The sequence below is a fragment of the Ranitomeya imitator genome, chromosome 1 (genome assembly GCF_032444005.1).
Source record: "Ranitomeya imitator isolate aRanImi1 chromosome 1, aRanImi1.pri, whole genome shotgun sequence".
Lineage (NCBI taxonomy): Eukaryota > Metazoa > Chordata > Amphibia > Anura > Dendrobatidae > Ranitomeya > Ranitomeya imitator.
In genome coordinates this window covers 844,394,441-844,418,123 of record NC_091282.1, presented here as the reverse complement: position 1 = coordinate 844,418,123, position 23,683 = coordinate 844,394,441, and the positions used below count along the sequence as shown (strand labels likewise).

At 41.4% G+C, this 23,683-nt stretch overlaps 1 protein-coding gene across 2 annotated transcripts in view; it reads left to right on the top strand.

Annotated features, from left to right (window-relative positions):
• PDE4C (phosphodiesterase 4C) overlaps window positions 1-23,683 on the top strand; it is a 238,938-nt gene that overhangs the window by 147,114 nt on the left and 68,141 nt on the right. For both annotated transcript variants that reach the window (XM_069741067.1, XM_069741059.1), the window contains exons 2-6: window positions 9,188-9,379; window positions 9,727-9,763; window positions 11,093-11,166; window positions 12,833-12,882; window positions 16,335-16,447. In XM_069741067.1, coding sequence (XP_069597168.1) covers window positions 9,188-9,379; window positions 9,727-9,763; window positions 11,093-11,166; window positions 12,833-12,882; window positions 16,335-16,447 — 466 coding nt within the window. The remainder of the gene's footprint in view (window positions 1-9,187; window positions 9,380-9,726; window positions 9,764-11,092; window positions 11,167-12,832; window positions 12,883-16,334; window positions 16,448-23,683) is intronic.

Below are 23,683 nucleotides of genomic sequence, written 5' to 3'. Positions count from 1 at the left end.
GAACAATATTGTATCATACAATTATTAGGTTCTGTAGAAGGACGTAGATCTGGGTATTTATTATGATGGAATATAGGCTGAACTGGATGGACAAATGTCTTTTTTCGGCCTTACTAACTATGTTACTATGTTACTATGTTACTATGTCCCTAAAAAAAAATGGTGTTGTAAAAATGAGAAATTGCTGGTCAACTTTTAACCCTTATAATTCCCTAACAAAAAAAAATTTTGTTTCCAAAATTGTGCTGATGTAAAGTAGACATGTGGGAAATTTTAAAAATTTTCGCCATATTTCCGTTTTTTTTCATAAATAATCGCAAGTAATATCGAAGAAATGTTACCACTAACATGAAGTACAATATGTCACGAAAAAACAATCTCAGAATCAGCGGGATCTTTTTAAGCGTTCCAGAGTTATAACCTCATAAAGTGACAGTGGTCAGAATTGCAAAAATTGGCTCGGTCATTAAGTACCAAATTGGCTCTGTCACTAAGGGGTTAAGCTGCTCCACCAATCGCCAAGGTATACCCATAATAGAGCAGTCCTATCTAATGTATATAATCTCTATCTGATGTATTTAAAAACCTGATCATCTGTATAGTACCTGTATAAGCAGGGTTTAGAGAGAAAATATATCCATGTGGACGTGCATGATGGGACAGCTACAATGCAAATGACCCACAGAGTGGTGAATTCCCCAGTCTTGTAGAAACAAGAGAACAATTATAGAACCAAAAAAACACATGGGCCACTTGCACAGTGAACAAGTCTGTAGAAACCTGTTCACACCACCAAAGAACTATAGAACCATAGAATATAATGTAGCCCACCATAGAATACAATACAGCCCACCTCCCCATAATATATAATGTAGCCCCCCATAAAATATAACGCAGCCCCCCATAGTATATAACACAGACTCTCCCATAGAATATAATGTACCCCCCATAGTACTGTATATAACAGAGCCTCCCCATAGAATATAATGTATAATGTACCCCCCCAAAATATATAATACAGAAACATAGTATATGACACAGCCTCCCCCATAGAATATAATATACCCCCCATAGTATATATCACAGCCTCTCCCATAGAGTATAATATACCCCCCCAATAGTATATAAGACAGCTTCATAGTATATAACACAGCCTCCCCCATAGAATATATTATACCCCCATAGTATATAACACAGCCTCACCCATAGAATATAATATACCCCCCACTAGTATATAACACAGCCTCCCCCATAGAATATAATGTATTCCCATAGTATATAACACAGCTTCCCCATAGAATATAATGTATAATGTACCCTCAAATATATAATACAGCCACATAGTATATAACACATCCTCCCCCATAGAAGATAATATACCCCCCATAGTATATATCACAGCCTCTCCCATAGAGTATAATATACCCCCCCAATAGTATATAAGACAGCCTCATAGTATATAACACAGCCTTCCCCATAGAATATATTATACCCCCATAGTATATAACACAGCCTCACCCATAGAATATAATATACCCCCCACTAGTATATAACACAGCCTCCCCCATAGAATATAATGTATTCCCATAGTATATAACACAGCTTCCCCATAGAATATAATGTATAATGTATCCTCAAATATATAATACAGCCACATAGTATATAACACATCCTCCCCATAGAAGATAATATACCCCCAATAGTATATAACACAGCTACATAGTATATAACACAGCCTCCCCATAGAATAGAATATACCTTCCATAGTATATAACACAGCCTCCCCCATAGAATATAATATACCCCCAATAGTATATAACACATCCACATAGTATATAACACAGCCTCCCCCATAGAATATAATATACCCCCCAAATAGTATATAACACAGCCTCCCCCATAGAATATAATGTACCCTGTTGTGAATTCTGTGGCAGAGCTCCCTCCTGTGGTCACAAGTGGTACTTCGGCTGATTCTCTCTGTAAGCTTCCGTTGGTGGAGGGAAGTGGTACTGCGGCTTCTGAGTTTCCTCCCTCAGGTGATGTGGTGAGGTCGTTAGGTGCTGCTCTACTTAACTCCACCTAGTGCTTTGATCCTGGCTTCCTGTCAATGTTCCAGTATTGGACTTGTTTTCCTCCTGGATCGTTCCTGTGGCCTGCTGCTCTGCATAGCTAAGTTTTCCTTTGCTATTTTGTTTGCTTTTCTTCTGTCCAGCTTATCTATTTGTTTGCTGGAAGCTCTGGGACGCAGAGGGTGTACCTCCGTGCCATTAGTTCGGTACGGAGGGTCTTTTTGCCCCTTTGCATGGTTTTTAGGGTTTTGTGTTGACCGCAAAGTTACCTTTCCTATCCTCGCTCTGTTCAGAAAGTCGGGCCTCACTTTGCTAAATCTATTTCATCTCTACGTTTGTCTTTTCATCTTACTCACAGTCATTATATGTGGGGGGCTGCCTTTTCCTTTGGGGTATTTCTCTGAGGCAAGGTAGGCTTATTTTCTATCTTCAGGCTAGCTAGTTTCTCAGGCTGTGCCGAGTTGCATAGGTAGCGTTAGGCGCAATCCACGGCTGCCTCTAGTGTTGTTGGATAGGATTAGGGATTGCGGTCAACAGAGTTCCCACGTCTCAGAGCTCGTTCTATGTTTTTGGATTATTGTCAGATCACTGTATGTGCTCTGACCTCTATGTTCACTGTGGTACTGAATTGCCTAATCATAACAGTACCCCCATAGTATATAACACAGCCTCCCCCATACAATATAATGTATAATGTACCCCCCAAATATATAATACAGCCACATAGTATATAACACAGCTTCCTCCATAGAATATAATATACCCCCCATAGAATATAACACATCCTCCCCCATAGAATATAATATACCCCCAATAGTATATAACATAACAACATAGTATATAACATAGCCTCCCCCGTAGAATATAATATACCCCACATAGCATATAACACAGCCACCCCCATAGTATATAGCACAGCCCGCATAATATATAGCACAGCCCGCATAGTATATAACACAGCCCACATAGTATATACCACAGCCCGCATAGTATATAACAGAGCCCGTATAGTATATAGCAGGGCCCGCATAGTATATAGCACAGCCCGCGTAGTATATAACACAGCCACATAGTATATAGCACAGCCACGTATTATATAACACAGCCCACGTAGTATACAACACATCCACGTATTATAACACAGCCTGCATATTATATAGCACAGCCACATAGTATATAGCACAGCCCCGCAGTATATAGCACAGCCACGTAGTATAACATAGCCCACGTAGTATATAACACAGCCACGTAGGAATGTAGTATATAGCACAGCCACGTAGTATATAACACAGCCACGTAGTATATAACACAGCCCACATAGTATATAGCAGAGCCCACATAGTATACAACACAGCCACATAGTATAACACAGCCCGCGTAGTATATAGCACAGCCACGTAGTATATAACAGCCCACATAGTATATAGCACAGCCATGTAGTATATAACACAGCCCACATAGCATAACAGCCCACGTAGTATATAAAAGAGCCCACGTAGTATAACAAAGCCCACATAGTATATAGCACAGCCACCTAGCATATAACACAGCCCACGTAGTATATAGCACAGCCACGTAGCATATATCACAGCCCACGTAGCATATATCACAGTCCACGTAGTATATAGCACAGCCCACGTAGCATATAACACAGCCCACGTAGTATATAACACAGCCCGCATCTCTCCCCCCCCAAGAATGGCCCCACAGTCCAGTAAAAAAAAAAACCACACTCCTCACCTCTCCTCGTGCCTGCGCTGCTCCCTGCTTCTGTCTCAGCACCTGCACTGCGGGCTGGCACACAGAGAGTGCGTGCGCACCCGCAGTGTGTCAGAGGCAGAGCGGGGAATCATGAGAGAGGGAGCATTAGGTGATGCTCTCTCTTCCATCATTGCTTTGAACTGTACCGGTAGATGCCAGTATAGTTCAATGCGGCGGGGGAGTCGATCAGTCATAGTCAGCCTCCTAGGGTGATTGCTCCTGACCATGATCTCGGACATGCATGTACGACACTTTGCAATAAATACTTTTATCATGTGTCAAAAAGAGGTCAAAGGTGGACATACATATCACATAAAACAACCAATGCAAGGCTTTAAAGGTCACTGTAATATTGCTATCAATCAATGCATGGTAATTTAATCTCGTTTAGAGTTGGGGAAACACATCGGAGTAGGCTTCTAACCCAGGTTATTATTATTTATTGTTATAGCGCCATTTATTCCATGGCGCTTTAGGTTATGACTCTCATTTACACCTGACGTCTGACACCCATCCCCCACTTGTGTAATTTGATCTGCAATGTGAAAAATACAAATCGTGGGCCTGCTCCTTCTACCCCTGTTGTATATCAAGCGTATTACTTGGTAATGCAGTGATACACCGGAAGGCTGAGAGATGAGCAGCCCTCATTAGTGCCCTACACAAAAATAGGCCCTCCTAAGTGCCTCCCCATATATTAATTCGTGTCTCACACATAGGAATACTGCCCCTTATTGCCAACCACACATAATGCCCCACCATAATATTTGATTGATTCTATACCCTGAGAAAACAGTTTCTGGGGTACTTGCCTAGGGCACCAGGTTGAGCCCCTTAGCAGCTGCTATGTGTGTGGTGGTGGCCCCTTCCTTGAGTGGGTGTCCATCACAAAGTCAGTTCTGTTGCATTATGCATTAAATCAGCAGATAAAAAATGTGTATTGTTCCATTCTAGCATTCCTTCTAGGGAAATAGCCCTCCATTGTATGGTGCTGTACAGGTACTCCATAAGCCTCTGTCCAGGCTCCATGCATACGGTCTCGATGTATATGAATCCTAACATGTACCGAGGCACAAACATTGTTATCCTGTGATATCAACATTTTAATAAACTGAGAAAATATGTTTTCCCACCATGTAATAAGGACTGCATACTTGACAACTTTTAAGAAGTGCCTTTAGGGAGATTCCAAAAATGTAGCTGCCAATAGTCCCATACTCCACCATATTATCCAACAGTATCCACGTCCTGGGGTACAGATACAGTTATTATTTATGACTAGATTGTGGCCCGATTCGAACGCATCGGGTATTCTAGAATCTGCATGTCCCCGTAGTATATGGACAATGATGATTCCAGAATTCGCGGCAGACTGTGCCCGTCGCTGATTGGTCGAGGCAACCTTTATGACATCATCGTCGCCATGGCAACCATTATGACATCATCGTCGATACTGTGCCCGTCGCTGAATCAGAAACGTGAGATGTCTACGTCCTTTATGAGATCATCGTCGCTGTGCCCGTTGCTGATTGGTCGAGGCCGCCAATCAGACGCGGGATTTCTACGTCCTTTATGACATCATCGTCGCTGTGCCCGTCGCTGATTGGTCGAGGCCTGGCGGCCTCGACCAATCAGAGATGCGGGATTTCTACGTCGATGCTGTGCCGGTCTCTGATTGGTCGAGGCCTAGCGGCCTCGACCAATCAGAGAGCCGGGATTTCCAGGACAGACAGACAGACAGACGGAAAAACCCTTAGACAATTATATATATAGATTATTATTTATTTATATAGCACCATTAATTCCATGGTGCTGTACATGAGAAGGGGTTACATACAGGGTTATAGATATCATTTGCAGTAAACAGGTTTACAATGACAGACTGTTCAGAGGGGAGAGGACCCTGTCCTTGCGGACTTACATTCTATGGGATAATCAGGAAGAGACAGAAGGTTGGGGGTTGCAGCAGCTCTGGTGATGGTGAGGCGGCAGCTCTGGTGGTGGTGAGGCGACAGATTGGGTGGTGGTGAGATGGCAGCTCGGGTGGTGGTGAGGTGGCAGCTCGGGTGGCGGTGAGATGGCAGCTCGGGTGGTGGTGAGGCAGCAGCTCGGGTGGTGGTGAGGCGGCAGCTCAGGTGACGGTAAGGTGGCAGCTCGGGTGGTGGTGAGGCGACAGATTGGGTGGTGGTAAGATGGCAGCTCGGGTGGTGGTGAGGTGGCATCTCGGGTGGCGGTGAGATGGCAGCTCGAATGGCGGTGAGGCAGCAGCTCGGGTGGTGGTGAGGTGGCAGCTTGGGTGGTGGTGAGGTGGCAGAATGGTTATTGCAGGCTGTTAAAAGGGCTCTCTGCCAGTGACATTTGGCAAGTATGTGTTAGCTAAAGAAAATTAAGTCTTATCTTCATCCCATGAGTGAATGTTGGTAATATGGTAATGGCAGGGGTCTAAGGGATCCTTATTTATACCTAGTTGGAACTCGATTGTAAATCACACAAGTGTGCCCGAGCAAGGAATATGCATCTTGTCTTGTATAGTCATTATGTGCTATAAATACCGATGTATCTCATCTGAGTCTCATGAGGTATAAATACAGTCTTTTGACCTTGTACTTTCTTGCTCTAACATCTTGATGCTCCTTTATTCCAGATCGTCTTTCAGATCTTAAGTCTTCATATGACAGATATACTCACTAGAGAATTTTAATCAATTAGTCATACACCAGTAAATCTTGTGTTATAGCTAAAGTTGTTTTACTTTTTGACATACTGGTGTTTTCCTGTGTTGTTGCGGTAGCCATCATTTACTTTCTTCTAGAAACGCTGGTTTTACAACAGTCGTGCAACCTAAAAAGTCAGCCGCTCACCCTACGAACACACAGAAGGCATGTTCGTCAGGTGAAATGATCTTTGGTGCTGCACAAAAGATCTTCGTTCTTGGCAGCGCATCCTGAATAAACACAGCTCGTGCTGCCGAGAACAAAGCATAGTTGCCGGTCGGTGGCCATTTAACACTGTATATGGTCCATTACATGATTGCATGAGTTAATAATGCGGGGTTTTGCGTTTTTTTTTTTTTTCTATGATAGGGAAGGAAAAGTTAAGTGACTTTTCAACATAATAATTCCAGTTTGTGACCTTAAATCTGTCCTACAGACGTCAGCTCGGTGTTTTCGGAGCATGAGGTGGTGGTCAAGATGTTGGACTTGTGTATTACTCACTGCATGATCTGTAATGTTTTATATAAGCTAACGAAGATCTTTTGAAAATGAAAATCTCTCCTTTTATAAATATTTGTCTCATCGGATAAACACAGGCGTTATCTGCCCCACTTGTGGCCTAAAATCCATGTGTGCTGCAGAGTAAAGCAAGAAAGGCAGCATATACTATAGTGACGCTGCAGACTCATTGGTGGATCCTACAGGACATCCCAAGTCCCAGCAGAGATTTTTCTGTTCACATGAAGACACAGCCCACGTTATCCCATCCCTACCAATCACTTGAGTAGGTAGGTCACCGCGTTCCACAGGACCAGCACGGACATCTCCTAAAATATTCTCGACTGCTTTGATCGCTCTCGTGGTCCGATGCAGCATGTTCTTTCTTCGCTCATTTCAACACAAACAGGAATGAAAGGGGTTTGGACCTAAATCAGATTATTCATAGAAGTTAGTACTTTTTTTTAACAACTGGAAGGGTAGTGGTAGTAACAGCGAATAAGGCTTACTACTACCAAAACCCAGTATAATCTCCCTAACCAGTGTTGGACTTGGGTGGCAAGGGACCACCAGTAACATTGACTTGGGGGCCACTGTTCAGCTTAATGCAAATATTATATTACCCTTTTTCACAAATTTACCGTACTTCTGCTTTTATATAAAAAAATAAAATAAGTACCATAGTTTGTACGTACATAGTGAATGAATGTATTGGTCAATGGCTGCTCATGTTTGGGGTAAATGGCTTACTCTTGCATAGGGGCCCACCGGAGGATTCTCCTGTTCTCCTGTGGGCCAGTCCGAGCCTGTTCCTAACATAAAACACAGCAGTAAGGACATGCCTACCCTTCCTTCTTTTCAGGGCTTTGAAAACATGCAAAACCAAGCACACATTTTGATGTGTATATGTATATTTGATGGGTATATATAGATAGATAGATAGATAGATAGATAGATAGATAGATAGATAGATAGATAGATATATTTCAGTCCAGTGTGCCTCAGACAGTTTGGTCATTCTGCTCTTGCTACGCTCCCCTTTTTTTAACAGGGGAGCGGTGTATAATAGACATAAATTGAGTTACTTTTGTTTTCAAAACTTTCAATTGTTTTGTTTGTAGATCAAAATACGGTAATATCATTTCTTCCACTTTACAACCAGTTTAACCACTAAATTGTTATTTAAATCAATCATCTAATGATAATGTGAACATTTTCGAAGTTTTAAGGCCCCCAACACCTTAGACTAAAGTCGGCCAAACCTGTCTACATTGGCGAGATCATCAGACTTTCTAATTTATATGGGGGTCTCCTGATTCTCATCCAACAGATGATGTCTTACTACATGGAATCTTGTCAGTGGTTTTTTGGCTATTAAATCTGAGAGGAACACTGGCTCAACAGTTGCTGTAGTTTCAATACAGTCAGTGTTTTATCAGCTGGAGATTATCACTAGAGGACTAGGTGTCCCATGCAAGGCAGTCAGGCTAATCTGTGTAACCCAACCCTCACTACAGATTGGCATCTTTTTGACAGTGTACATTGACACAAGGGTGTGGACGGGGTTATACACAGCTCAGCAATCTGACCACTACTACATATATAGAGAAAACAGGGATTCTATAAAATCTCAACCAAGCAGTCCAGTAAGTGATACATCACTGGAATCAGGCTATCTGCCCCTACATCACACTCCTATCAGATTCTGTTGCAAAAACCTGCTGATGGATTCTCTTTAACAAATCTAATATCCCAGTTTTATGTCTAAAAAGTATTTGTGCACAATAAAATATCGCTGTGTGCCCAAAAATCCATTGTCATTTTAATTTTTCAAATTGCACTAACAACATCCCATATCTCCAGATGTGGTTTCTTAGTTTGTCATCAGTTTCTAAAAGCTAAAGGAAAAGCCACAGCCAATATGGCTCCTTTGGCCTAATAAAAGTACCTTGTTTAATGGAAGTATTGAAAAGACATAAACACATTTATACATATAAGACCAGAAAAATAACGTTACTGTATACAAATAGTCTAGCAGTCAAAATATCATTCTTCCCAGCAAAACATGAAAATATAAATAAAGATTATTAAAAAATAAAATGACTAATTATTGTTTTTTTTTTCCCTTTACCTCTTTTTCAGCTTTGATGTTGAAAATGGCTTATCAGCAGGCAGAAGCCCCTTGGACTCCCAAGCCAGTCCGGGCTCAGGTCTGGTTCTGCAGGGCAACTTTCCCCACAGCCAGAGGAGAGAGTCTTTTCTTTACCGTTCTGACAGTGACTATGACCTTTCTCCAAAAGCCATGTCAAGGAATTCATCTATTGCCAGCGACTTGTGAGTATCAGTGGCAGACCGGCTTTCTCAGCCGCTACAGAGTAAAATACATTGACAGTAAAAAAGTGTAAAACATCTAAGCCAGGGGTGTCAAACTGCATTCCTCGAGGGCTGCAAACAGGTCATGTTTTCAGGATTTCCTTGTACTGCACAGGTGATAATTTAATCACCAACTCATTATCTGTGTAGGTGATTAAATTATCACCTGTGCAGTACAAGGAAATCCTGAAAACATGACCTGTTTGCAGCCCTCGAGGAATGCAGTTTGACACCCCTGATCTAAGCTTCATAGGAAAAACGATGGCAGGAAAATGATCTCATTGTTATCTGTTGTTATTGTTGATTAGGCATGGAGAAGACATGATCGTGACCCCTTTCGCACAGGTGAGTAATATATTTCTAGCCATACATAGAACATTATTGAACATATTCTATGGCCTTTTTTTTTGCCAGAAAACTAGTGTAGGGGCAATGATTAATTCCTACCACTGAGGGTTCGTGTCACGTATTAAAGGGGCTTCCCAATTCATAATTACCAACTATCCACTGGGTGGGTGACAATTGGTAGATAGGGTAGGGCCCCCACTGATCATCACAAAAAGGGACTTCAGGCCGTGGAGAGGAAGCAGTGGCTGGTCATGCACGAGCCATTTATTGTCCTTTGGAGTGATAATGATAACTGAGCATAATACTCTGCCATGTTTGTCAATGCCATCGATTATGAATGAAGCATCGAGGCACATGCATGATGAGTTGTTTTATTTATTTTGCAGCCAGGGGAGTATCGGGGGCATAAATCCCTTCTGAGCCGTGATGTGCGCCCAAACAGTAGTGTACAACTACAAATAGGGCGTTTCCAATCTTGGAAATAAATACGTAAAAATTTAAGGGCTGTTGATTCTCCTATTAGTCCTTTTGAAAATGAAATCTGGGGTTAAAAGTTCTTTTTAATGGGATTTTTTTTTTTTTTTTTAATTTATTCATTACACTTTAAAACAGAATTCTGAATACTATATAAGAGTTGTACCGATCAATTATTCTCAAAACTCTCCATGCATGGGTAAAATCTGTATTCGGTGAAGGCAAATGTTTGCCATTGCTGGGATACGGGATGCTTGTAAAGTTCTATGGCGAAGTGTAAGGCTGCCGTCACACGGTCAGTATTTGGTCAGCATTTTACATCAGTATGTGTAAGCCAAAAGCTGCAAAAGTGTTTCCCCAACAAAATGCTTTACGTGGAACAATATTAAATGAGCTACTAAAAAAATAAGAAAAAACTGTTTCCCATAGTGATCAAGCAAAGAGATGAGGTCTTACCACTGTTGTTGGCATACTGTGGCAAAGCGTTCCAGTCCGATAGGTCAAATGGCCCAGGGTTCAGCTCCTGTCCTTGGTATTCCCTGGTGGGGGACTAGTATACCCTATGGATTCAATCTTAATTACCACCTTTATGTGAACTGGCCCCCAAATCCAGAACCTTGCCCTATTAAAATATTTTTGTCTGCTCTAAGAGACCTTTGATATATTTTTGATAGTTCTCTGAAAATTATAATTAGGGCGAGAATAAAATCTGCACAGCCCGGTCATATATTATGATGGGTTTCTGTAGCTTAAAAAGTTATACCGAATAGTTTTCCCTCAGAGGAAAAGCAAAGATTGACTTTTCTGTTAGCAATTGGCCGGGTAATTGTATACATTTTGGATTTGTTCTAGGTTCTGGCCAGCCTGAGAACTGTGCGGAGCAACTTTGCGATGCTAACTCACCTCCAGGACAGAGTATCTAACAAGTGAGAGATTATTCTTATTTATTCCACCATTATCTTATGTAATTACTACCATTCAGAGTTACTATTTAGCTGTAGGGTTTCACTGCAATAACTGTTTCATGTCTCCTGCCAGGTGGTACTTCCTTTCCTATTCAAATGAATCAGAGTTGATGGACAGTACTCAGCAGGAGCCACTAAACAGTTATCAGAGCTGTGATGCTCCTCTCCGCAACTGTTTATATCCAGCTATGGCCGGAGCTGAGATCAGGAGATTTTATATGACACAGCTCTGCCGGGCACAGTGATAAGCTCTGTCTAACCCCACAACTTCTGATTAGCCAGAGCTCGTATCATATTCAAGTAGCTCATCACTGAGAGGACTAGCAGAGCTGCAGCAGATAAAACTGAGATATTTCAAAACTACAGCAAGAAACTTATTAAGTGACATGGTTTTCAGATCAACGCCTCTGCCCTACTTTATGCTGCTCTCAGATGGGGCAACAAAAATCTTGAAGGGATCAACCCTCCTGAGCAGTCTATATGGGCATGCAGCGCCATTTACCCAGCGACTCCGGTCGCATTACACGTGCACCTACGTGGACAGGACTTTTTGCTGCATCCAGGCTACCCTACCAATATCCAAATTTATAGAGACAGGATTAACGTTTCTCCCTGCACCAGATCTCTTATATTTGTTCTGATGAAGGGCCGGATGTGGACCGAAAACGTTCGACTTGCCTTTATGGATGCACATCAATAAACCTTTTGCATATGATAATTATTCATCTAGCGTGCCAAGTTTTTTGGGATTTGTTTTTATTTGGGCATGCAAGTCATAGGAAGCTGAATGAAGTGATAACTTGATATCTGGGATTTGATGTCTTGTTCCAGAGAAATCATCTTTTATCACTTTATATAAGTGACCTCTTCCAGGCTCTGGGGAGGACCCTGCCTGGAAGATAACTCTGCCTCCAGAGCTTATGTTACATGAAGTGAGAGTTACCAGTGTGAGACATGTAACTAACACAGAACAGGAGAAATGACATTCTTCTTCTTGCAAACACATTTTTTGCCTCTCTCCCAGTTCTGCTGGATTCCAACAATATTGGAAGCTGAACCTGAGGAAAACCTGCAGATGTGTCAGTTATAACCACACACAACTCTGCAGTGAGATTGGGAGAGCAGAGAGTGGCCATTACATATCATACTGGTAACTCCTCCTTCGTGTAAAATAATCTCTGGAGGCAGAGTTATCTCCAGGCACTGTCCGCCCCAGAGCCTAGAAGAGGTCACTTATATAAAGTGATGAAAGCTTATTTCTTCGCAACAAGACATCTGATATGGGGCATACAGCTAGGGCTTTTTTCAGCAGTCTATAGCCTGTATGGCCATATTAATAATTTAGATCAAGTGTGGTGACAGATTCCATTTGAGAATGATTTTCTTTAAGATTGAGCTCAACAATATAGCCATAGTTGTATTTCAAAATATAGGTATTTATTTTGGAAGTTATGTTTGTGTCTAAACATTTATGTAGCTTTAGTCCGTTTCCCTATTAATTAGCATGGCAGTTTTATACATTTTGTATATAATGCACCCTACAGTATATACTAGGAGTCCATTACACCAGTGCCTTTCATCACTGGCTGCTGTTTTAGTGTTCTTTTAACTTTTTTTATTTTTACAGGAGATCATCTGGCAACAATCCACCAACAGCGTGCAAATCAAACTTATCCGGTAAGGAGTTAAAAATTATGAAATTATTACTTACACAAAAATAGCTATCAATTCTTTAAGGGAACTTGTCAGTAACACTGCCCTTGTACAAGGGATATGACAATGTAAAACATTATGAACGATGCCTATTTCAGTGTCGCTTGCTGTGCCAAAATGTCCCTTTTGTAATATGCAAATTCTATTCACTGGTGAGCGCATTAGTGCATGTGCAAACTATGGCTCCCCTTCACTTCCCACCAGAGCCGCAACCCATTTCACTCCAGTTGGCAGTGGAGAGTAGCGGAAACATTATGTAGCAGAGCCTCTGTCTCCGCAGTCAAGAAATAAGTGGGGTAGCACTGAAGGTGAGCAACGAAGAGGAGCCATAAACTGGATTTAGCAGGCTCTGGAGTTGTGGTACATTGTTCTACTGTTCAGAGACACCTGCACAAATATGGCCTTCATGGAAGAGTCATCAGAAGAAAACCTCTCCTGTGTCCTCACCATAAAATTCAGCATCAGACGTATGCAAAAGAATATCTAAACAAGCCTGATGCATTTTGGAATGCATTTTAGCCAGAATGATCATAGGTATGTGTCGAGCAAAAATGGCACAGAATTCAGGAAAATAACATCTCGCCAACCATTAAGCATGGAGGCGAATCAATCATTTTTTGGAGTTGTGTTGCAGCCAATGGTATGGGGAATATTTCACGGTAGAGGAAAGAATAGATTCACTGAGACGTCAACAAATTCTTGATGCAAAGATAACACCATCTGTAAAAAAGCTGAAGTTGAAAAGAGGATGGCTTCTACAAATGGATAATGATCATAAACACACGTCAAAATCCACAATAGAGTACCTCACAAGGGGCAGGCTGAAGGTTTTACAATTGCCCTCACGCTCACCTGATCTGAACATCATTGAAAATCTGTGGCTAGACCTAAAAATAGCAGTACATGCAAGATGACCCAGGAATCTCACAGAACTGGAAGGATTTTCCAAGGAAGAATGGATGAAAATCCCTCAAACAAGAACTGAAAGACTCTTGTCTGGCTACAAAAAGTGTTTACAAGCTGTGATACTTGCAAAAGGGAGTGCTACTAGGTACTAACCATGCAAGGTGCCCAAACTTTTGCATTGACCCATTTTCTTTTTTGTAATTTTTAAAATGTAAAAAATGAAAATATATATATTTTTTTCCTAAAATACAAACAAAATGTGTCATCTTCTGCTTTAGACCTTTTAGAGATCATTTGATCTTCAACTTGCTTAACTGTTCACAATAAAAGTTATTATGACCAGGGGTGCTGAAACTTTTATATGTCACTGTATATATAGTACATGATGTGATACATAATAGTTTAGATTATGTTGCCTAGTTCAGCGAAGAGAATGACCCTACATTACACAAGAGAGGAAACAATTGACGTCAGACATTCCTTTAGAAATACCAGAGGACTTGTATCCAGAAGATGGTTCCAGTCCCAAGAGGCCCCATGAACCTTTCACTTCCTGCAGTCCCTTAAACATGAAACGTATTTAACCCATCTATTTTATATCGAATAATGATTGTACTCCACTCTGCGTTACTCCCCGAGGTGGTCTCTGATGAAGGTGGACTAACTGCTGGATTATTGGATGCTTGCATTAAAACAGATAATGTCATGTTCTTTTCTATTACTTTTCAGTCATGATAAGACTGACAGTACTAGTAAGGTAAAATCTTTCATAAAGTTGCTGTTTTAGGCTACGTTCCCACGATGAACTTTTACTGAGTTTTTGACGCTGCGGAATTTCTGCCCCTATTTAAATTAAAGGGGTTGTCCACTACTAGGACAACCCTGTGCCTAATCAGCACTGGCGTCACTGTCTCCGCCGTCCGACAAAAATGAACATGAAGAGGAAGTCCGAGCTACAGCTGATCTCTGGCTTCCTCTTCATGTCCAGTTTGTCTGAAGGCGGGGACAGTGACGCCAGTGCTGATTGGGCGCCGACGTCACATGTCAAACTACCCGTATTACAGCCCCGGAGAGAGCGAGTGCCGACACCGCGGGAACAGCGCCAGAGCTGGAGGTGAGTATAGGTTTTATTATTTTATCGGGGCCCAACATTTAGTTTTGGACAACTCCTTTAAGCTTCTTGTGTTTTTTCAGTGCGTTTCTGAACATGCATTTTAACTCGTTTTTCACACTGCGGTTTTTGCCTCTTGTTGATATGTCACATTTTAAATAAAGCTCCTTTGTTTTTGATACTTCCTAGTATTTAGCTTTAACAAAACTGTATTGATATACTAACATGTGGATTACATGCCTTTTTTATGTGCTTTCACTGTGGAAACGCACTAAAAACACAAGTGCGTTTTTACCTGCATTTCTTCTACATCTAATGCAAGTCTATGGGGAAAACTCAGCGAACCTGTAAGAGAGACTGACATGTTGCGGATATGAAACACGCACTGCAGCTCAGTTTACGTTGAGTAAAATAAAAGCCCAGTGGGCATGGGCAGCAGATGCAGTTGCTTAAAAAACAAAAGTGATATTCAGGCTAGTTATATGACCATATTTTGATGTGAACCGGCAACGCAAAGGTTAAAGTGGACTGCAGTGAGTGTGTAGGCTGGTTGTCATGGTGATTTGGGCCTGGTCTCCCGCCTATCATCCTCTTCTTTCTCCCCCCATCTATTCACTTCCTCTTCATCTGTATAGGGGTAGCTGCTTCCACCAAAATCTAGACTGGAGAGTAGACAACGTGACGCACAGGAAAACCCATGTTCTCAGTTCATGTAGTAGCTTTCCGATTCCTTGCAGAATCCATGCTCTCCTTCATTCTCCATGGCATTTGAGCATACACAGATCCACATTGTCTTATCTACCTGTCGTGCAGGCTGTTCAGATGAAAACCAAAAGGGCTAGAGGAGGTGCTCCGCCAATGGCTGCCACCTCTACCAAATATTTACCCCATATCCAGGTTGGCACCGAAGTGATTACCCTTTATGTGTAATGATGTAAGGGATCCAGAATGATTTACATGTGGATCCATGCTCATCTACAAATCTGTGATAGTGAGCCCTATAAGCTGTGTGTGGATATGGCATATAAACTGTATGTTTGTCCTTTAACATGTGTGGGGGAGGGTGTGAAGAGAAGAGATCATTTGTTGGGGTTATTTGGGAGAAAACAAAACTTCCTTTGGTGTTTAAATCATTATATGCCAACAATGCCGGCAGGTACACCCTATCTCTAGATCTGGACTATGATCAAAACCTGAACAGAAAAAATCATATTTTTGACAATTTTTTTTTTCTTCAAAAGACAGATGATACTGGATTTTGAAGAACGTGTGACCCACAAACTTTGGCATTAGTAACTGGTACTGCTGGGAACTTGGACATGGTTTTAAAAGGATGGTTTCATGGTTTCAAAGTCTCCGTAACAGTCCGTCTAAATGCATCCATTTCTTCCATCCATAGAGGATGCCGTTCAGAAACTGGCCATCGAGACTCTGGAGGAGTTGGATTGGTGTCTGGACCAACTGGAGACTCTGCAGACAAGACATTCTGTCAGTGAGATGGCCTCAAACAAGGTAAGACTTATAGCAGGCTTATTGATGGCGGCTCTCGCAACCATTAAACATAGTGGAACATGGCTTCATGTTCAGAAGATTAGGCCCCAGCTGTAGAAGTTAGGAGAACATTTTCCAGAGGTTCTTCACCATGTGGTATTGGTGCCCCAACATATAAAACAGTACAGTCTATACATAAACAAATGGAAGTGCTCACAACTACAGAAAGAACACAGAGCAAAGTTTCACCTTATCACCACTTTTGGATTTTGTGATGGTAAATGGCTTTAGTCAGCAATGATTCCATTGGGTTTCTGATGTTTCGGGCATTAAGAATAGTGTAAACCTGGCATTCGTTAAGACCTAGTATGCTTTTTGGATTTATAGAGGTCTGTTTTGGTATCGATTGTTATCCCCCATGAAACATTGTCTCTGGGGCATCTGTTCCTAAAATCTTCTCTTCCTCTACTATTTTTCCTACAAATGTAAGGATTTTTACTGGCAAAATAGTGTCCCCTATACAGTCTTACACTCTCCAATCACTGCCCACACACCGCTTTGCCAAGGGGAGTGGTAATTCTCAGTCGCAGGTTTGGAAATATCATTGTACAACCTGTGCAGTAGCACAGGGGCCCACGATGTAAGGGGGGCCATTATCACAGCCAAAGCAGGTGGAATTGTGCACTATGAACTATTGGGCTGCAAAGGGCCCATAGACTTTTTGCACAGGGGTCATTTTCTGTCTGTGTCTGACAGTGTCCAGTTGTAATACTGCAGTCTAAGGCTACTTTCACACTAGCGTCGTACGACGCACGTCGCAATGCGTCATTTTGGTGAAAAAACGCATCCTGCAAAGTTGGCTGCAGGATGCGTTTTTTCCTCAGACTAACATTAGCGACGCATTGTGACGCATTGCCACACGTCGCAACCGTCGTGTTGTGGCGGACCGTCGGAACAAAAAAAGTTACATGTAACTTTTTTTGTGCATCGTGTCCGCCATTTCCGACCGCACATGCGCGGATGGAACTCCGCCCCCTCCTCCCCGCAACTCACAATGGGGCAGCGGATGCGTTGTAATAATGCATCCACTGCCCCGGTTGTGCTGCGTTGTCAAAGGATACGTCGGTACGTCGGCCCGACGCACTGCGACGGGCCGACGCCAGTGTGAAAGTAGCCTAAGAAATGTGATACAGAATTGTTACTTTCATGGGATACATTATTTTACTAAGACATGGCAGCTGCCTCTGTAAACCATTGAAGATGGAGTAATTTTTAGTTTTTTACTGTTGTTTCTCCACAGTTTCCATTGTGACTGCTAGCTTTCTTGTTTTTGCAGGATGAGTTTTATTTTATTACTGTATTTTTTACCATAATATGGTAATTGGAAAGTTAAAGAAAAAGTATTTGTGGAATTGAAAAAAAAAATGTTGCGATTTTTTTTGTTTTTATAATTTTCACTATGCAGTGTTCAAGCAGAACCAATCCTATCAATTAAATGGTGATAGCAGTAAGGAAGGATAATATTATGATATTAAAACCTAACTTTTAATTAAATTAGTTAAAAGCTGGGGACCAAAAATTAGGGCAAAGAAATCCACACTAAAGTGCTCAACAGTAACGCGTGCTCATATATAAAAATGGTTTCATCTCACCCTTATAGATGTCCAGTATGAGCCATCCATATTCTTGGGAGAAAATAGGGGATAAAGGGGAAATCTGTTGCTAATAAGCTACCCTGTCATGCCCCGTGTGAGATTCCCCTCCTAACACGGCAGCCCCCAACTTAGGTCCTGTCCTAGATAGTGTCCCTTATTTTCCTCACGACGCGTTTCGCCCACCAGTTCAGGTGGACTCATCAGGGGAGTATGAATTAAAGAATCATTTTCACATTTAGAACTTAATAAGAGTCATAGGGCACTAAGAAAATCACAAAGGGTTGCCCAAGTTAAGAGAAACTCTTATTAAGTAGGCAGAATGCTGTGCAGGCAGCAGAGCAGTATCAAAGGCTCACACAGGGCAGGACAGAGTGGTTTAGATTTGTATACCGATTATCACTTCATGTATTTATATAGATGTATCAGTATCTGTGCAATAGCACTTTATAACTATGCCATTACCATTCTCAGCTCTTCCTCATAGTGTGTCTATTTTCAATATCTACGGTACTTTGTCTATGGATTGATGGTGGATATGAATGCTCTGAAGGTGGCTTTATGTGCAGACTATTTATTATTTATTTATTCATACTGCACAGTCACTTTATTGGATACAATAGCCATATTATTATGAATTCAGAATGGTATAATTATCTGGATACATATGTAATTTCCTCTATCCTATTGGATTTTTCCTGTATCCCCATCAAGTGATTGTTTTACATGACACCAGGGCCTTTTCATGATGCATTGATGTACTAATAAACCCTTTATTGACACTTTTGTATTTTACTTATATTGGTTTATTATTATCTACTAGATGGTGGCCCGATTCTAACGCATCGGGTATTCTAGAATATGTATGTATGTACATGTGTATGCCACGTAGTATATAGCACAGCCCACGTAGTATATAACACAGACAGCCACGTAGTATATAGCAGCCACATAGTATATAGCACAGCCCACGTAACACAGACAGCTACGTAGTATATAGCACAGCCACGTAGTATATAGCACAGCTACGTAATATATAGCACAGCCCACGCAATATATAACTCAGCCCACGTAGTAGATAGCAGCCAGGCAGTATATAACACAGCGCACGCAGTATATAACACAGCCCACGCAGTATATAACACAGCCCACGCAGTATATAACACAGTCCATGTAGTATATAGCAGTGCTTGCACCATATCCCCGTCAAAAAAAATGTTTAAATAAAAAATAGTTATATACTCACCCTCCGGCGTCCACCGAAGCTGTCCCGATGCGCGCGATGCTGCCGCCAGCTTCCATTCCCAGAGGTGCATTGCAAAATTACCCAGAAGACAGACGGAAGTACCCCTTAGACGATTATATAGATAGATTCCTTACTATCATTATTTATTTATTATTTTTTGATTTGTTGGCACTATTATGGTGTGTCATATTATCATGGTCTGGTTGGCTTTTACCTCATTAAGAATAGTCAATTTGTTTCCATATTCTCATTCCACATTCCCCTGTCATGTTTTTATTCCACTTGGGGAAAATTCCCTTTTCATTATTGAAATGAAATTTAATATACTTTTGACAAATCTTATGGTTGTGTGTCATGTTTTCTGTTGTATAATGTTCCCTATGCAGTAAAAAGTAGTTTCAAGCGTCACAAAAAGTGACACTTGGTTTTTCAAATTTGGCATTCATTTTAATTGTGGGGTTCAGGTCCTGAGACTCACTCAATAGACCCCTGAAATACGTGTCTAGTTTTCACTTTTTTTAACCCCTTTACCTCCTCAAGCCCATCTTCACCTTCATGACCAGGCCAAATATTACAGTTGTGACCAGTGTCACTTTATGACGTGATAACTCTAGAACGCTTTAACGGATCCCGCTGATTCTGGGAAGGTTTTTTCGTGACCTATTGTACTTCATGATAGTGGTAAAATTTATTCGATATGACTTTTGTGAAAAAACAAACAAACAGAAATTTGGCGAAAATGTAGAAAATTTAGCAATTTTCAAATTTTGAGTTTTTATGCCCTTAAATCAGAGAACTATGTCACACAAAATAGTTAATAAATAACATTTCCCCCATGTCTACTTTACATCAGCACAATTTTTGATACATCATTTTTTTGTTTGTTAGGAAGTCCTAAGGGTTAAACGTTGACCAGCAATTTTTAATTTTTTCAACCTACCGGTAATTTACAAAACTATTTTTGCTAGGGACCACCTCACATTTGAAGTGACTTTGAGGGGCCTATATGACAGAAAATTCCAAAAGTGACACCATTCTACAACCTGCAAATCTCAAGGTGCTCAAAACCACATTCAAGAAGTTAATTAACCCTTCAGGTGCTACACAGTAATTAATGGAGTGTGGAAGGAAAAAATTAATATTTAGCTTTTTTTTCACAAAAAATTTACTTTAGACCCCATTTTTTATATTTTCACAAGCATAACAGGAGAAAATGGAAGGGAAGGGCTCGGAAGGGAAGGAGCGCCGTTTTGACTTTTTGAACTCAAAATTGGCTAAAATCGAAAGCTGGCGTCTTGTCACGTTTCCAGAGCCCCTGATGTGCCTAAACAGTGGAGACAGTGACCCCATTTTGGAAACTAGACACCTCAAGAACTTATTAAGATGTGTGGTGAGCACCTTGAACACCCAGATGCTTCACAGTTTATAACATAGAGCTGTGAAAATAAAAAAATCAAATTTTCCACAAAAATGATATTTTATTTTTTGATTGCCTCAAATCATTTACGGGTCATAGCCATGCGGAACACTGGAGTGTTGTATGAAACATCAACACTCCAAACTTGCTTCTTCACTAACCCCATATGAAGGACCAGGCCCCAAAACATCATAATTTCTACTGTGTCTACAGGGGTCTAGTTAGAAAATTTTGAAGGGCGGTTTTGTGCCAAAATAGCTGGGCATACAAATTTGTTTGGGCCATGATGAGGGTTACACAATCCACAGAGAAAAGTCTATTTCTGTGGGGATGGTGGTGTCAAATTAGATTCCTGATTGTGACACAAATTCGGGGAATCAGTGGCTCATAATCTTCTGTCTTCTACTGACTTCCATGCAGGGTCGGTAACGGTGGGCGCTGGTTCATCTTCTGTCCTTGGGCGTCTGCATGGCTGTTCGGTATCACTTGAGGAGTAGGAGGAGGAAAAATAAAGGAAGGAGGGATCTTCTCCCTCACTGTCAATGTCAGAGGCAAAGAAGGCGTATGCCTTCTCCACTGAATACCTTGTTTGGGACAAGTGGGATGACATTTCACGTATGTGGTATTTGTGTGCGTACCAAATTTTATTCAGGTGTTGTGTGTATGTGTGTGAGTGCTTGGCGTATACTTTTTTTTATTTAGCAGAAAAAAAATATACAAATTTGGTAAAATAAAAAACAAACTCACTAAACGGATGTCAGTAAAAAAAATAATTCCTCAGCGCCCCCAATTGACAGTAAAGCTGACTCAATGCAGTAACAAATACTGTAGTAATCGCCGATTAGTGCTGTATATTTTTACTGTCCCTAATCTAAATTTTTTTTAAATTCTTTTTTCACTAAAAACTCGACCGCAATGGCAGGCCGATCACTTATGTGCACCAGTGATCAGCGCTCGATGACTGTAGGATGCATGCGATTCTTTTTTCCTGCTCTAACACTAACCCTGACTGAATTCAGTAAAAGATACCGAAGGAGACACCGATTACTATAGTATATTTTTACTGTCCCTAATCTAGATTTGTTTTTTACTATTTTTTTCACTCAAAAAAGAAAGAGCAACAACCGGAGGCCGATCACTGATGTGTGTCAGCGAACAGTGCTCGACGGCTGTAGGACGCAAGCACGGATGTCATTCTTTTTTTCCGCACTGACACTAACCCTGACTCAATTCAGTAAAATCTACCATAGTTGACGTTGATTGCTACAGTATATTTTTACTGGCCCTAATCTAATCCTATCAACTAATCTAAATAGTTTTATTCAGTTATTTTTTCACACGAGTGCTAATCAGTGATGTGCGTCTGATCAGTGGCTCGGCAGCTGTAGGACACACACACACAGAATGGTACAAAGGGGGGGTGTGGAGAAAAATTTGACAGGGGCAAAAAAGTCCTGGAAACCAGCAGGCATGAGTGCAGATCAGTGATTTGTGTAACTGATCAGCGCTCGGTGCCTACAGGATGCACACATGGAGGTGGTGCAAAAGGTGGGGGAAAAAATAGACAGGGACAAAAAAGTTGTGGGAAAAAAAGCAAGCATGGACATTGATCAGTGATTTGTGTCACTGATCAACGTTTGGCGGCTGCAGGAAGCACGAAAAATTAAAAAAAATAGCCAAAAATCGAGCGATCCTGTGCTGGTCAGCGCTCAGTGGCAGAAGGGAGGATGGGGAGGAGGGTAGATGGGATTGGGGTAGATTAGGAAAGATCAGGAACAGATCAGGGAGGATCAGGAAAATCTTCTTTCTTCTTCAGCAGCATCAGCAGGAACACCAGCAGCGATGGCACAGGTTTGAACTAGTTTGTGGCATCACAAGGCCCAGCACAGCGCACAGAATGACACTGTGACCGCCCTGTATACGTCTACAGCTAAAATAAGGGAGCATAGGGTGGTTACTGAGGGGGACAGATGGCATCTCTGCACTCTGGTTGCTGCGATCGACGTCATCCTCCGATCGCAGCAACCAGAGCTGGCACTTTGTGATGCTGTGGTTGCAAGGCTCCAGCCTATGATTGGTGCTCTTACAGCACCGATAGTAGGCTGGACATCAGTGTTTCAGGCAATGAAATTTCCTGAAACTCTGAAATCGCTGTGATTGGATGTTTAGAATTGAACAAACAACCACAGCGATATTTTGGGGGGCGTCACCACCCCCAGTATGACGACTCCATGTGCCCTGCTGCAAGATTGCACAGGCACCTGAAAGCAATCACTGCGACTACGGTCACGGTGCTGCATTAAATATATGATGTATCCATATGTCTAAGGTCTGTAAGTACCTACCGACCTGGACATATGGATACGTTAAAAGTTGTAAAGGGGTTAACAACCACTAAAAACATTTGAAATAGTTTTCCCAATTCCATGGAAATTATTTTGATGTATTTTTAACATATTTTTAAGGGAGCAGGGCAAGAAACAGTGATCCAGACTGAAGGCAAACTTTTTTTTGTTTTTCATTTTTTTTTTCTTTTTTCTTTTTTTATTTTTACTTTTTATTTCACACACTGCCTCCTCATAAATTCTTAACAGACTTTTGGAGGGGCATTTTAACCCATTAATACATTCTTGTTATTGCTGATTTCCCCTGTAACTGGTATATTAACCACAGTTACAAGAGGAATCCAGCCTCCTGCCTGCACAGCAGAGCTGAATGGTACTCCTAGGACCCAGCGGCGTTTATTCTCTCCCTACACCCATCAAAATCTACACGTATTACAGGCAGATTTTGTTGAGAGTTCCACCCTATACATTCATTGCCTTCAGCACAAAGAACTGACATACTGAGGATATTAAAATCTGCAAAGCAGGTCAGTTTTGGTGTGACATTTTCACAATGTGTAGATGAGATTCTTGAAGTGTACTTTATTAAGCTGAGAT